Source organism: Callospermophilus lateralis, chromosome 1, assembly GCF_048772815.1.
Source record: "Callospermophilus lateralis isolate mCalLat2 chromosome 1, mCalLat2.hap1, whole genome shotgun sequence".
Lineage (NCBI taxonomy): Eukaryota > Metazoa > Chordata > Mammalia > Rodentia > Sciuridae > Callospermophilus > Callospermophilus lateralis.
Genome location: NC_135305.1, coordinates 102409863 through 102425101, shown reverse-complemented (window position 1 = coordinate 102425101; position 15239 = coordinate 102409863). Strand labels below are relative to the sequence as shown.

The following is a 15239-nucleotide window of genomic DNA, read 5'->3' as shown; positions in this document are numbered from 1 at the left end:
TGATGGGATATGTGAGACTGGCCAGAGGCACATAGGAAGAGGCATGTTAGACTGAAAAGAAAATTCAAACCGGGGTCCTGGTCTTACTGGAGAAGGGCTGGCTCCAGGTCATCTCTTAGTTGAAAGCATAAATTCTGCTCTACTTTTACATAAGCAGGCTGGAACTGAACTAATATACTAATTTCTTCTTTCTTCTTTGTTCGTTTGTTGTTTACTTGATTTTGCTGTTCAGGAAGAAATAATTCATTCTGTTCTTATGTTGAGAAATCTTATAAGCTTCTCTAATAAGGTAAGTGCTATTTCTTTCCATGTTTTATTTTCCTGTGGTTTTTTTTGCATAATTATGAGGCCCTGATCATTTTTTTTATTTTTAACATTTTGGTACTGGAGATTGAACCCAGGGATGCTGTACTGCTCAGAGACATTCCCAACTTTTATTTTTTAGTTTGCATGACCACAACTTGCAATCCTCCTGCCTCAGCCTTCTGAGCCACTGATATTACCAGCCTGTGCCATGTTGCCCCGCCATTATCAGTTCTTGAAAAATATTCTGTTTAGAGTTATATTTTGACGCTTAGATTAGAAACATGACTTTCTCCTAAGAATTCATGTGAATGGGATTGTGCATCTCCAATCATAGCTGAAGAATTTCTTTATTTCTATAGAAATTTGGAAACCCAAAGTAGAAATGATTAAACATAAGAGCTATCGATGCTAGGAATCATTTGGTGAAAGAGACATTAATTATTATTAATGCATGTTTTGGATTTTCCTATCTCCCTGCATTCTTTTTTTTCTTCTTCTTCTTCAAATCTCTGATGCTCTGCTGTGCCCCCTTCAACAGATGTTCTAACTCTGCCACACTTTAGAGAGCCCATGGGAGTCTCTCATTGCCACCAGTCTACAAGATGGGTGAAACCACACCCACCTCCCACACTCAGTCACCATGCAATGATTGCCTACCTCCAGCAAACATCCGTCCCTCGTTTTATGTTCAGAACCCCATTCAGGGCCACCTCATAGTGCCTTATTTCAGCCTGGGTGACAAATGCTTCTTATGGTCAAGCTGTGCCCAGCTTGAGTGCCTGCTGCTGGTGGTCCTGCCTCCTTCCCATTTTGCATTTTTGGGATTTTTCACCTTGGGTTAAGCTTTCCCTTTGTGGCTTTTTTCCATTTCTCCCTCTGCCAAATGATACCCAACATGCTTAATAATCTCATTTTTTTTTTAAATCACTGTCTTCCATCTGGTCCCTCATTTTTATGCACCTCTTTATAGCACAGCATTCAGAAAGTGAGTTCTGAGCTTGCTGTGGCCTATACAAGATGTCCGTCCTGCATTTTTAAACTGTCAAATTTGCACTTCCATCTTCTTATCAACACTGCTAGTGCTTTCATCAAAGTCACTGGGGATCCTCTCACTGCCAAGTTCACTGGACACTTCTCCTGACCATCCTCTCCCTCAGAGGACATTCTGTGGGGGTCTTGCCTTTCATTGGGGCTCACTTCTCTTGGTTTCATAACACATGTTTTCTTGATTGGCCACAATTGCCACCAGTCTGCAAGATGGGTGAAATCAACCCCTCCCATACTCAGTCACCATAGCAATGATTCCCTACCTCCAGCAAGCGTTTTATGTTCAGAACATAGTAGGATGACCCTATCCCCTTCCCTACCCATCCATGTTGATGTGGTCAGTGGTTCAGGGTTCTGGCTCAGGACTACTAGACTTCTCTGTCCACACCTTCTGTCTGGGTGCTCTCATCTAGTCCTTTAACCCTAGATGGAGATGATAATTACTCCACATCTTATGTCTTCTACCCACACTCTCTCAAGTGCTCCAGTCCCATGCATATAACTACCCACCTCACATTTCCATGAAGGCAAACACTGTGCTCACGCCCAACATGACAAGGTGGAGCTCCCCTGATTCACTCCTCACCTCACCCTCCCCAGCTCTGGACAAGGTAGCACTATACACCTGAACTGCTGTGAAAACTCCAGTGTCACCTCAGTGTCCTCCCTTTTCCTCTCCAATAACTTACAATTGAATCTTGTTAGTTCCTCTTCAAAAACATAGCCAGACTCTCCCTGCCTCTTCCATCTCTACTGCCCACCTCTCTAATCTAAGGTCAGAGCCTGTTTCCCCCAGGCTAAGCATCTCTCTCACTGTTCTCTCTGCCTCCTCTTTTGCCACCTTATAACACATGTCATAGAGCAGCCAGAGGATCATTGTGCAAGCCTGACCCAGTTGATGCCACTCTCCTGCTGAACACTCTTCCATGGCTTCTCATAGCACGTTGGCTCCTCCTTACCTGTCACTTCTCCTCTCATGTTCTTTCTGTTCTCCCACGATCCTAGAGACTTGTTCTGGCTCAGAGTCAGGATGGTAATCCCTCTTACTGCCATGCCGACTCCTTTGTTCATCAAATAGCTGAAACCTTTCTTTAACTCTCAGCTCAAATATAACTTCCTCAAAAGAATCATCCTTCACCTTCTCTTCTTGTTACTTGGGTTATCTCCTTCAGTATTTTTACAGTCAACATCCATCTCACTTCTTTATTACCCCTCTTTCCTCACTGGAAAACTTCCATTATAAACTCCACAATGGCAGGAACACAGGTGTGAAATGAATAAATAAATGAGTCATAGTAGGATGGCCCTATCCCCTTCCCTGCCCCTCTTGCTCATCTCATCCTCCTCATCTTAAATTGCTCTACTACAAGCATCACCATTCTGGGAAGGAAGGCTGGGTTCCCTTAGCAAAGACCCTCCTCTCTTCTGACAGGCTGTCTTCCTAAGGCATATCTGGCCTATCTCCTATTTACTGTAAAATAGATGGTTCCTGGCCCTCTGAGGATAAAATTTAATCCTTCTGCATATCGTTTAAGGACTCTACCTGGTTTCAACTCACTTTGCACCTCATATTCAATATCACCTGATGTAACCACCTTTCACCTTCAATCACTCTTTTTTTTTTTTTACTAAATAGACACCTACATTTATTACAATATAAACATGGCTGTTTTCAATGAATTTATTTGAAGTATCTTTAATATGTAAATTTTACCACAATTCAAAAGAAGAAGGAGGAGAGGAACAAGAGGAGGAATAGGAAAAGATTGTTTAGGTAATAGAATAAAAAAGTTTCAAAAAATTTCAATTTTTACATTGATTACATGTTCAATGACAGCATTCTAAATATTTTGGCTTAAAAACATATCATTGAGCTTTTAAAAAAATGTTATTTTCAATTAAAAATTTTAGTTACACATATGTGAAAATTTTGAATAATTTGAGCAAAACAGACATTCAGGAAAATGACTACTCTGGGTCCATGGGTCACTGGCACCTAGCACCCTGCTAAGAGAAGCGTGGCTCCATAGTTTCTAAGACCTTCAAATTAAATCTTCCTTAAAAAAAAATATAAAAAGACATTTAAACTCATCACTCAGTTTTTGCTCACACTCCTCCTACTCCTACCTGGAACAATTTTGCTGGCCTTCCTCTGCAGGAGACTTAAGTCCCAGGTGAAATGCTACCTCCATGAATCCATCTAAAATTTCTCGAGTCAAATGTATTTCCTTCTTCTCTGTCTCTTAAATCTCTAGTTTAGTCATTGTTCTCCCTCTCAGGTGTGTCATTTCGTCTGAGATGGAATGTGTGTAGTGCCTAATGACTTAGAAACACAGTGGGAGGGCCCCAGGCTTGGCCCATCTGCACTTGTCCCCATTGGTGATATCACCTCATCTTTTAAGGAAATATCATTCAAATGCTATGGACTCTCCAAGGTGTAGCCTCATTTCTGTCCTCTCTTCAAACTCCAAAATTACATATCCAACTGTTGCTCAACACATCCACTTTTTTGCCTAATGTCCAACTTAACCTGGCCAAAATAGAATTCTTGATTTCTCACCCTGCCTCAAACATGCCCTCGATCTTAATCTCTTGATTTTCCTAATGTCCCTGAAATAATAAGTTTTTTCTTAACACAGAAAATGTTATTTCCTATCCTGGGAAATTATTACTTTCTCTTGAAGGCTAGATTCAAATGCCACAATCTCCACAAAATCTTCAGAGCTCCAAAAGCAGGTTTCATTTTATTCTAAATAAATTTTGCACATGACTTTATTATAGCACTTTGACACTTGATTTGTAATATTTATTTATTTATTTATTTTGGTACATCTGTCTTCTGACTTGACTAAGCCTCCTAAGACACAAACTGAATTAATGTCAGTTAATGACATTGAAGTAATGTCAGCTGCTATAACAAATAACCCTGACATCTCAGTAACAGAATACATAGAAGTTTATTCACTCACACATGTTCAGTGTTCAGTAGGTATTCAGTACAGGTCTTTCCCATGAGGACTCAGTGGCTCCAGCTCTTTTCTTCTTGTGCTCCAAATATCCCAATATTTCCCCAGTCAAGGAACTAGAAAGTGGAGAAGGTCCACCATTTGTGGATAATGTTGTCCTGGAAGTGGCATGCCTCATTCCATTCACATTCTTTTGGTGAGTAATGATCACACAGCCTCACCTGAACTCCAGGGACCTGGGACATGGAATTACTGCCCAGCAATGGCCCTGCACAGAGCTCACAAGGATGAATCTGATGCAGATCAAACCACCTCTGCCACAATCCCTCTCTCTTATGTCTCTGAACACTACAGTCTGTTGCAAGCAGTTTGGGGCTTTAAGTGATAAATAAAATTGAACATGATTGACATTTCTAAAGTAACTATTTCTGAAATTTTTGGTTTAAAAGTGGGAAGTGTGAAAGTGGGCATAATATGTTCTCTGAGGCATTTTTGAATTTCTTATGAAAGATGATTTATATTTTCAGTCCTATTTTGATGGTAAGTAACCTTTTGGGTGGGGCCCTTATTAAGTAGTTTAAATATACTTCCAAACTACTTTAATTTTATTGTTGTTAGGAGAATTTAATTTTAAAAGGTATTTTTAAGCTGCATTTTAGTTAAATAAGTATGACTATAAAAAATAGAATGGTAATTTCACATCATTGCACACACATTTGTTGATCAACTTCTGAGAGCTGCTAAGGAACAAAAAAGAAAAGATATAATCCTTATCTTTTAGGCATTAATGAATGAAATTAAACGTGGAAACATATACTTCAATAAATATGCTGAGTCCCATACATAGGATAACCACAGAATTCTGAAGAAATAGGCATCGGTGAAGCTAACTCCAGTACACATTTAGAGTTGGTTTCAAAGCATAAGTAGGAAAAACTCATAACTTTTTTAGATTAAAAATGGCACTGTGAACCAGCTTTTAGAGAGTTCTTACCTATCAGCAAAACATGTTAAAGTATTCATGGGTAAATATATGTGAGATTTACTTTTAAATATTTGTAAAAAAAAAACTGAGTAAGGAATAAAAGAAAAAAATATTGCCAGTGAAGGATAATTTTTGAAGGTGGGTGGCAGGTGACTGTATGACTCTACTATTCATTCTCTCAACCTTTGTGTATATTTGAAAGTGGTCCATAGTCATGGTTTAGAAAGAGAGAGACAGAAAAGGAGGATTTTGCTGGGTAACAAGAGGTTAAAAGTATTGCAGATAGGAGGACTTATGTATTTCATAAGGTGCTAGGAGAAAGCCTTCATTATTTGGGAGAAATTAAGAGTTTAGCATGACTCAACATAGAACATATGTGGGTGATAGGAAAAGAGAAGAGGTTGGGACCATTTTGTGAAAGGATTTGTGAGCAAATTTTAGGGTTCAACCTAAGTAATATTTTAAAGCATAAAGGTCTGTTAAGAACAATTTGATTTCCTTGGTCATTTTATGTGTGGAAAAACTAAATGACAGAGAACAAACTGTTATTAAGGAAGCTGATCAGTAGAGATGAAATGTGAACTTGGTTCAGTTCTTCTGACCCCAAGTTCAATAATTTTAATTCTCGAAAATAATGAAAGAGGCAGAAGCATATGTATCGTATGCTTGGAAAGATTTTATTTACATCTCTTCTTTCCACAAAGTTAAGCTTTTTGAGTGCAGTCCATATTCTCAAGTACACGCGGTCACTCCTTGCTCAAGGACAGCTCTTGGGAAGGTTTGTGGTTGACAGACAACTCAGGCTAGAACTTATCCTTCTCATCTCTGGAGTCTGGGAAGCCTCTGCACAGGAAAAATTTAGAAATGAGAACTATCTACAAGAAGAAGGAATGAAGATTATTTCAGATGTATTACTGGTAAGTTAGATTTTTTTTTTCCTCCACTCATCTGCTGTCATATATAACAAATTAGAATAAATAAAAAAAGAAAGAATGCTAAGAGAAACATAATGGGTTGGTGTGTGATCAGTAGAAGAATTTAATTATTTTGAAATTAAAAATGCAAATGTTTTAATTTAACAATAAAACATTTTATAATGTCAAAAACAAACAACAATAGACACAGCTTCTGGGCTGAGAATGTAGCTTACTGGTAGGGTACCAACAAACAACAACAGTGAAGCAGCTGTTCCTCTCTCCCAGATTTAACCTGCACTTGTAATTGCTTCTCACAATTGAAAGTAGAATTGTTTTCTGAAGAACTGTGATTACAATTCTAGGTGGTAGATTGGTATTTGGAATTTTTTTTTTTAAAGGCAATGATTGCATTTTTTTAACCTTTATTTTATTTATTTATTTTTTTGTGGTACTGAGGATCAAACCCTTTGCCTCACAATGCTAGGCAAGCGCTCTACCACTGAGCCATAACACCAGTCCAAATTTTTTATTTTGAATTTTAAGAGTTTTGTGGTACTTCTGTAATGTTCCCAATGTTTGATAATTTACATTTGGAATATTTGGAAAGATTTGGGACTTAGAAACATCATTCCTTGGGGCACCTTCAATTTTTTTGAGGAATGATATGAAGTAATGCAAACAATTATACGCATAAATTTAAAAAGTAGCCCTGCTGATCTATAACTGCTTTTAAAAATTCCACAGTTCATTTCACTTATTTCTGCTTCAGGAAATTTGGAAAATTATAAAAGACAGTTTGTTTGATTGTTTGTTTCATCTTATGAAATGGCCAGTGCTTTCAGGAAGGAGTGAGTTAGTGAATGGGGCTTTGGTCTCTCTTCTCCTACAATCTATCATCCCTGTTACCCAGGTCTCCTTGTTTATGTAACTGATAACTGCTGGAATTACTTGGGAAATTATACAGTAAATAAATACTCTACTTGAATCTTCTAATAATTGTAATTACACATTAGAATGCTGTGTTACAGCTTTTTATCACTGTGACTAAAATATCTGGCAAGAACAACTTAAGGGAGGAAAAGTTTATTTGGGGCTCATGTTTCAGAGGTTTAGTCCCTGGCCATCTGACTCTATTGCTTTGGATCTGAGTGAGGCAGAACATCATGTGGAAGGGCATGGCAGAGGAAAGCTGCTCAGCTCATAGCAGCCGAGAAGCAGAAAAAGAGTCAGGAACAAAATATACTCTGAGGTCATATCCCCAGTGGCCCAAGTCCTCCATCCTCATCCCACCTGCCTACAGTTTCACCCAGTAGTTCATTCAAATTATTAATCCAGTTGGTGTATTAATCAACTGATATGATTACAGCTCTCATAATCCAATCTTCACTGGATTATTGCTATGTTGTATAACACATGAGCTCTTTGGGGAACACTTGTAGATCCAAACCACAACACATATTTAAAAATGGGTAATAAGTCCTAGGGCCCTATGGTCAGGTTAACTATCAAGTCTCCAGGTTTTAAAAATGATCATGTATAGCTGGGTGCAGTGGCACATGCCTGTAATCCCAGTAACTCGGGAGGCTGAGACAGTAACATTGCAAGTTCAAACCTAACCTCAGCAACTTAGTGAAGCCCTAAGCAACTCAGTGAGACCTTCTTTCTAATAAAATATGAAAAAGAGCTGGGATATGATTCAGTGGTTAAGCACCCCTGGATTCAATCCCTGGTACAAAAAAAAAAATAGCATAGTATTAAAACATTTTTGATGGGCTAGGATCCTCTAAGAGCATAGAAATCATTTAAAGAATGAATAAAATTCACAAAAAGGGTTTGCTTAAACAAAAGAAATCAGTTTGTCTTTTATTATTTGCCATTTTAATTCCTGAGCAAATATTTGCTCAGGCAAATGAATCCAATCTACCTTTAGACAGGTTATCCTGGAATGACTTTTCACCTCTCTCCAGGTCTGCATTCAGGTCAGTTTGCTTATTTGCATGCAAGTGTGTGGCTCTCTGTGTTTCAGAGCTGTCTTTCCTTGAGCCATCAGAATCATCTCATTGTGAATGCTGGGCAGATGGAGTTCCAGACCCTTCTTCATCACAACCTTCAGTGCTCCATCCAGAACCTGGGCTCTGTCCAGGTGTACTTACCTGGTGACCTGACAGGGCACAGTTCTGCTCAAGAGGGAATGCAGAGCCTGTGCTACATAAGCCAGCTCATGTTCTTCAAGAAAAGCCCTTATCCAGAAGCAGGAGCACCTGGGAAGGTACAGGACAGTGGCAAACTGCCATTTTTAATGATCATTTCAAATTTTCAGTGATGGCTTCCATAGTAAAGAGACTTGATTAGCACATTTGCGCCTGTTTAGTTCCTAAAGCGGACACCTAGAACATGTTGTTGATTTTACTCCTCTTGGAAGAACAGTTTCTTGAGAAAAATCTTAGCAAAACTTGGTGTTCCTGATAGCTGGGTAATTGGACCCATTCAGAATTCCCTGTGGGGTTTTAAATCTATTGTCAGAGAATACGAGACTCCAGTAGGTTAGAACATGTGGTACAGTAATTATGAGCTGGACAAGTTTGCTTGTTCCTAAAATCAAATGCAATTTCCACTAGAATGAAATCTGAGGAGGGGGCTGCCCAGGGTCTATCAGAACTTTCTTTTCTTTTTCTCTCACCTGAGAGGCACGTCTGGCCTAAACCCAATTAGGATGGGGAAGTCAGGAGGATTGTTCCAGCCACCTGGAAATTTTGTGAATGTTCACATCAACTTCTGCATTTAGAAACCCAGTGAGTTCTCCTGAAAGAGAGATAATGTTCACTGTGTTCTCTCTGTTCACAGTCTCCTGGCCCTGCTTCAATACTTGGCTCATTTGAGCATCCAGTGAAATCTAATGAATGAATGTACTAATTATGATGTGCATCTTATTTTGATAAAAAAATACTTTTTTTTAAAAGAATTTGCTTCTTTTTTAGGGAACTGTAAATAGTTAATCAGCATATGAAAATAATTCATACCAGTAAGAAATAAAGAAATAGCAATTAAAATGATGTTTTAACTTACAAAAATGCAAGTATCTAAAAATACTACTTGTGGAAATGTCATGGGAGAACTAAGATGTTGGTTGGTATAAACTTTGTGAAAGTGCTAGGGACCAGGAGTTTCAAAACAACCAGACCCTGTTAAAGAAATTTTAACCCAGTTGTAGAAATTCACACCAAGGAAACGAGGAAAGATTTCAAAGCAAGATGTTTTGTTTTGTTTATTTAAAACATCATTTATGATAACCCAAATAGACAGAAACCTAACTATTCACTGGTCATTTAAGTAAATTGTAATTTACATATAACTAATTAAAATTATGTCCATAAGGGAAATTTATGAACTTTAGATTTTATGCAAAAAATATGGAAGACTGAATTTTTTTTTTCTGCCCAGTGTATACTCCATGCATGGAAAAGGTTTGAAATGCATCACCCCCAAAGTTTCTTTCTCTGAGTAATGGGCAAGTTGTTCTTCACTCTTTTAAATCCCTCTCTGCCATCCTGATTATCTCTAATAAGCAGATATGTCTTTTTGTATGAGTGCTTCAAAAATTAAAAATACTTTAAAACAAATAATTTTAATAAGGGTAACATAAATGAAGCATTAAGCTCATCCCCAATCCTGCCATTCTAACTAGTAAAACTAGTTTGGGTTTCTATATGATTCTCTAATATCTGGCACATAATTTTGTAGTACTGTGATGGTACCATCACTCACTATACCTTGGTTTCCTTCTTTTCTTGTTTGAGTCAACTCTGGGCTTTGCTTCCTAAGGTTGGCGAAGTCGTGGGGCTCACCCTCTACAGCTGCTCCAGCAGGAGACCCATCCACAGAGGACAGCTGAACACACCTGTAACTGTGGAGTTTGGGGAGGAAGACAGTCCAGTAAGGAGAGCCTTGCCCCATGTCTGCTTCAGTTAGACTGTGCGGGCTAGTTTTTCATGCACTCACTTTTCCACATACGACTTTCATTTAATTTGTTTTCTTCTCAATGACAGGATAATAAGAAAAATAAAACAAAGTTTATATTGCTTCGGGAAAAGGTGAATTTCCATCAGTTCACTGGGATATCCCCAAAACCCCAGGAGTCTCTACAGATACGAATCGAGTTTTCTAAGCCCATTACCAGAGCATTTCCTGTCATGCTGCTAGTAAGGTGTGTTGAGGGTGACTGCAACAGTGTCCATGAGATTGTGGCAAGACACACTGATCTTAAGAATTTTTTGTGAAAGATTAGTGAATTAAAATGTTTTCAAAGCAGTGAAGAGGCTCATTTTCTAAAGAAATTATTTACTTTACTATTTAGACAATAAGCTTCCATAGTTTGTTTTTCAGGTTAGATTCTGCCAATTAATTGGCGTGAGAAACATCTGAATAGATAGTAATGATATGTATCATCTTATTTGGGAATCCATTTGATCTTCCTTCCTTCCTTCCTTCCTTCCTTCCTTCCTTCCTTCCTTCCTTTCTTCCTTCCTTCCTTCCTTCCTTCTCTTCCTTTCATTCTTTCCCCCCTCTTCTTCCTCCTCTTCCTCCTCCCCTGCTCCTCCTCCTCCTTCTTCTCAATAAGGAAAAAATGTTCTCAAATATATAGAGATATATCTAAGGAGATTTCATAAATTATCTTTCTCAGTAATATTTAGTCTGTGAAATTGGATGGCCATTTTAATCACTAAATTGCATAAGAAGGATAAATAAATGAACATTAAAAGATTCTTTGGAATCTTACTTTGAAATTGCTAATGGAAGCCTTGAGTTTTTGGGGTAATGCTATTCCACTGCACCTGTTTGATTGAGAGAGTAGCTTGACTGAACCAAAGGGGACTCCCAAGCAAGGGCTGTCTCTTAGGCAGACACTGCCTGCTAGCCCTGGCACAGTGCCATCCTACCCACTGGCTTAACCCTCATTCTGCCAAATGAGCTAAGCCATCAAATGTCTGAAATTGTCTATTTCCTCAAAGAGTTCAGGTTTTAACTTACTTCTTCAACACACAGAAGAAGTAAATTTTCAATTCCTAGAAAATTCTTACTCTGACCACTTTGTCCTTATTATCCTTTATCTGCCAATTTCTAGCTCTGCCAACAGGTGCAGTGGAGCATTAAGACAGCTGTGTATGTGCTGCAGGGCCCTCTTAACATGGAGCCAGCACTGTATGTTTTATTCCTATATACTGTGCTGGTTATTCTTGTTTTTCTCTTTTACTGAAGTTTTAGGGGTTTTGTGTTCTATTTTTTTTAATGAAATGAAGAATGAAAGTGTCATCCATTTATTAAAAGTCCAACTGGTGCCATGGGATTAGCACATCAGATTGTTTTAGCCCATGCTACTTCTTGTGGCAAGAAGGTTGTTTTTCACAAATTATGTGACTAAAGAGTTGAAAGAGGAAAGAAAAAAAAAAACTAGACATCACTACTTCATTTCTATTTTCTAGATTCTCCAAGAAACCTACTCCCTCTGATTTTCTTGTGAAACGAATCTACTCCTGGGATGAGCAAATTGTCCAAATTTACATACCTGCTATTCCACAAAAAGGTCAGTGGACAAGATGCTTTTTAATTTTCAATTCTTTTCAGGCTACAACTTGAGTTTGTAGAGCAGTGTTTTTCTTTCTCATGACATAACCATCCTCATGACACAACCATCCAAGTCATCTCTTTGCCTGCTAATAAACAAACCATCGCTCAATACTCTTGTGAAAACTATACCATAACCAAGTACAGTCCTTGTCATCCAGTGGTGTGGGGGACACATGCACTTTTCACAGGACCCTGCCCACCTCTCGATCTCCCCTTGCCTCAAGCTATGACTCCTCCTGCTTCTCAGGGTCCTGGGTTTGTTCCACTGGTAGCTGTCTGCAGTTCCTTCCATTTTCTTTCCTTGAACTCCCCTCTGTGGAACTGCTTTGACCCTAGAAGTTCATTTGCCTCCATTGCCCAAGTGCCTTGACTTTGCTTTCTAGCCTGCTGCCCCTTGCCTCCCAGCTAGACATCAGGGACCATGACTTCAGAGGTGAGGCTTCTCCGTATGTCACATAAAAGCAGAGAACAGGTCCTTTCTGATGATCCTTGCAGAATATTGACCTTGGGGCTCACCCTTTCACAGCAGTCTGACCTGTTTGCTCAGAATCCTAAGCGCCAGTGTCTTCCCCTGAAGATCAAGAAACTGGAGCTCTGTGTGCTTAAGTGCACCAAACAAGACTAATAGATACATACTTTAGACCCATGTCCAGCATGCCATGTGGTCCTTGAAAGAGAAGTTGGCTTCTGACTCTCAGGTGAATGGGTAAATCCTTTCATCTCTAAATTTTTCTATACTGTGATATAGTCACTTTCCTCTGAGACCCAGTCACTTCTCTTTTGAAATGAATCCAACTGTATTGCTAATCAAATTCAATTAAATAAGCCAAAGTCAGAAAGTCTAAGGTTGAAAGTTTTCTCTTAAATGCAGAAGCTAGAGGGAAGTCAGGAATTAAAAAGAGAGAGGTGGTCCCATGAAAATGGAAGGGAGAACAGTGGAAGAGAGGGAGGGGATCCAGGAGGAAGGAGAAGGGAAGAAGGATAGAAAGGGGAGAAACTTCAGGATAAAATTTTTAAAATTTCATGTGTAGTGTGCATGCATGAATATATCACAATGAATGCCACTTTTATGCACCAATTTAAAAATAAATAAATAGAAGGAAGACCAATAAAGTAGAATAAAGAAAGCAGTGGGGAGGGGGAAAAGAAGTACTGGAAATTGAAAGGAAGCAAATAATGGCATACACATGTTAGAATATGTCAAAATGAACCCCACTGCTATGTATAACTATAAAGTATGAATAAAAACTTTTAAATTCTGAATTTTTAAACTTCATGGCAATTTTTTAAAATTTTACATTTCACATTTCTTTTCTACAATATTTTGTTGTAAAAAAATTTCAAACTGACAGAGAAGTTTTAAAAAGTAAAACAAACACCTATATTATTCCATCTGGATTTACCACCCAGCTCACATTTTGCTACACAAAATTTATCCTGGTGTACATCTGAATGTGCATGAATGTGTGGGGGTGTGCATGCTTGTGTGCTTTTGGGTGAGCTCTTAGGAGGAGGGGAAGGAGGATGGGGAGGAGGAGGATCCAGTGGAAAGAAAGTTTCAGACTCATAGCATTCCACTTTTAAATACTTTAACAGACATCTCATTTAAAAAGGGGGCTCTCCTACTGAACTCAGTACCATTATAACCCCAAACAATCAACATTAACTTAATATCTACCCTGTAGCCCCTAGTTAAAATTTTGAAATTTCCCCTAATGTCTTTAAACCTTTGTATTTCTTATTCAGAATTAAATCAGACTTCATGAGTGCATTTCATTGCCATGTTTTCATAGTCCCTTTAAAATCTAGAACACTTCCCCCATTTTTAAAAATAACAATGACTTTTTAAATTATTCCAGTTCAGTCATTTCTTTTGCTGTCTCACATTCTAAAATTGTATGATATTTTATGATTAAATTCAGTTTGTAGGCGTTTGGTGCATACTCAACAGGTGATGCCCAACATGGTAGTTAGCTTGAGGAGAGCCCCTCCAGTCTAACAGGCCACTTTTCCCTGCATAGTCACTGTGAGGTGAAGCTCCTGAACCAGCTGAGTGTTCTCTTGCCTGCAGCTCTCACCCCCATGGTTTTAAGTTAGCACTGGTGTTATACAGTGATCCACAGAATGATGACTTTCTAGCTCCACCATAAATCAGGTGGCATTCTTCAGTAAAGGAGCACTTCTCTCTCCCTTACCCTTGTTCTTTTGTCTCTTGGTGCCTAGAGTGACTCAAAAATATAATATGTTCAGTTCATTTCCATCATTTTTCTTTCTGATGCTCGACTTGGTCAAAGAGAGTTCCTTCATGATGCTTCTTGAATTTTTTTGATAGGGTAACCCTTTGAGTGCTTGCTTGCTTCCTGGGGTGCAGGATGCCCTGCCTTGTCATGCACTTGACCTGCCCTTCCTTGGAATCAGCTCTTTGTCGTGGGGACTTTTAGAATTCCAGACCTGGGCACCAAATGTCTCATTAAATATTGGGGTGTCATTGATTTAGTTAGTAAGTGTGTGTGTGTGTGTGTGTGTGTGTGTGTGTGTGTGTGAGATGAGCTCATGCTAACATCTTCAATTCAAATCCAACACCCTGGGTTCCTACTTACTTTCTCTCATTGCACCTTTGTATCTCCATTTTCAAAGATATCTCTAGTATTGCCCAAAAAGCACACAGTCAAAATTATTCAAATTAATTATTTTCTCTGTGTAGAGTTTTGACATCAATATTATGTAAGATTAAGTTCACTTTTTTTCTTCATGTATTTAATAGTAGAGTTTAATTTATTCATATGTTTTTATTTTTTTAATATGTGAGATATTTACATCATTCACTTGTCTAAACCATACTTGGAGCTAAATCCTGCTTCCAAAAATATCACCCACTCTGCTTGTTCTGAAGTGTCCCTTATGTTTGAATTAGTTCATCTTTTTTTTTTTTCCCCAGTGTTTCAGTTTGGAAAACTGAGCATTCTTTCTTATACTCTCTCATATTTTGCTTTCTTGGTTAATTAGATATTTAGAAGTCACTTCATCAGTTTTCATCAATCAGTTTTTTCAGTCTTCTGTGTGTGTACATAAGAGGTTTGTGCATATACTATAATGTATCTGGGGGAGGGGTGTATCTTCAAGTTAATTCCTAGGTATGTTTTTTCCTGGGTCAAAAAGAAAATTCTTTTATGGCTTTATAAGTATTCCAAATTTCCCTCGCTGCAATGAATGAAAATACCTGCTTTCCCACAGCTTTGTCAAGAGAAGATATTTTTGATCTATTGAATTTTATCAGATAAGTGAAAATGATAGTTTTAATATGAATTTTTATATGAACTGAGCATTTTTCATGTGTTTAAAGGCAGTCACCAACTTTTTCATGTAAACTTTCATATATACCTATTTTTCTAT

The 15239-nt window shown here is 38.2% G+C and overlaps 1 protein-coding gene across 1 annotated transcript in view; it reads left to right on the top strand.

Moving 5' to 3' along the window:
• Pkd1l1 (polycystin 1 like 1, transient receptor potential channel interacting) overlaps positions 1-15239 on the top strand; it is a 140174-nt gene that overhangs the window by 71044 nt on the left and 53891 nt on the right. The window contains exons 23-28 of the mRNA XM_077110056.1: positions 233-289; positions 6009-6221; positions 8248-8490; positions 10044-10154; positions 10268-10425; positions 11702-11802. Coding sequence (XP_076966171.1) covers positions 233-289; positions 6009-6221; positions 8248-8490; positions 10044-10154; positions 10268-10425; positions 11702-11802 — 883 coding nt within the window. The remainder of the gene's footprint in view (positions 1-232; positions 290-6008; positions 6222-8247; positions 8491-10043; positions 10155-10267; positions 10426-11701; positions 11803-15239) is intronic.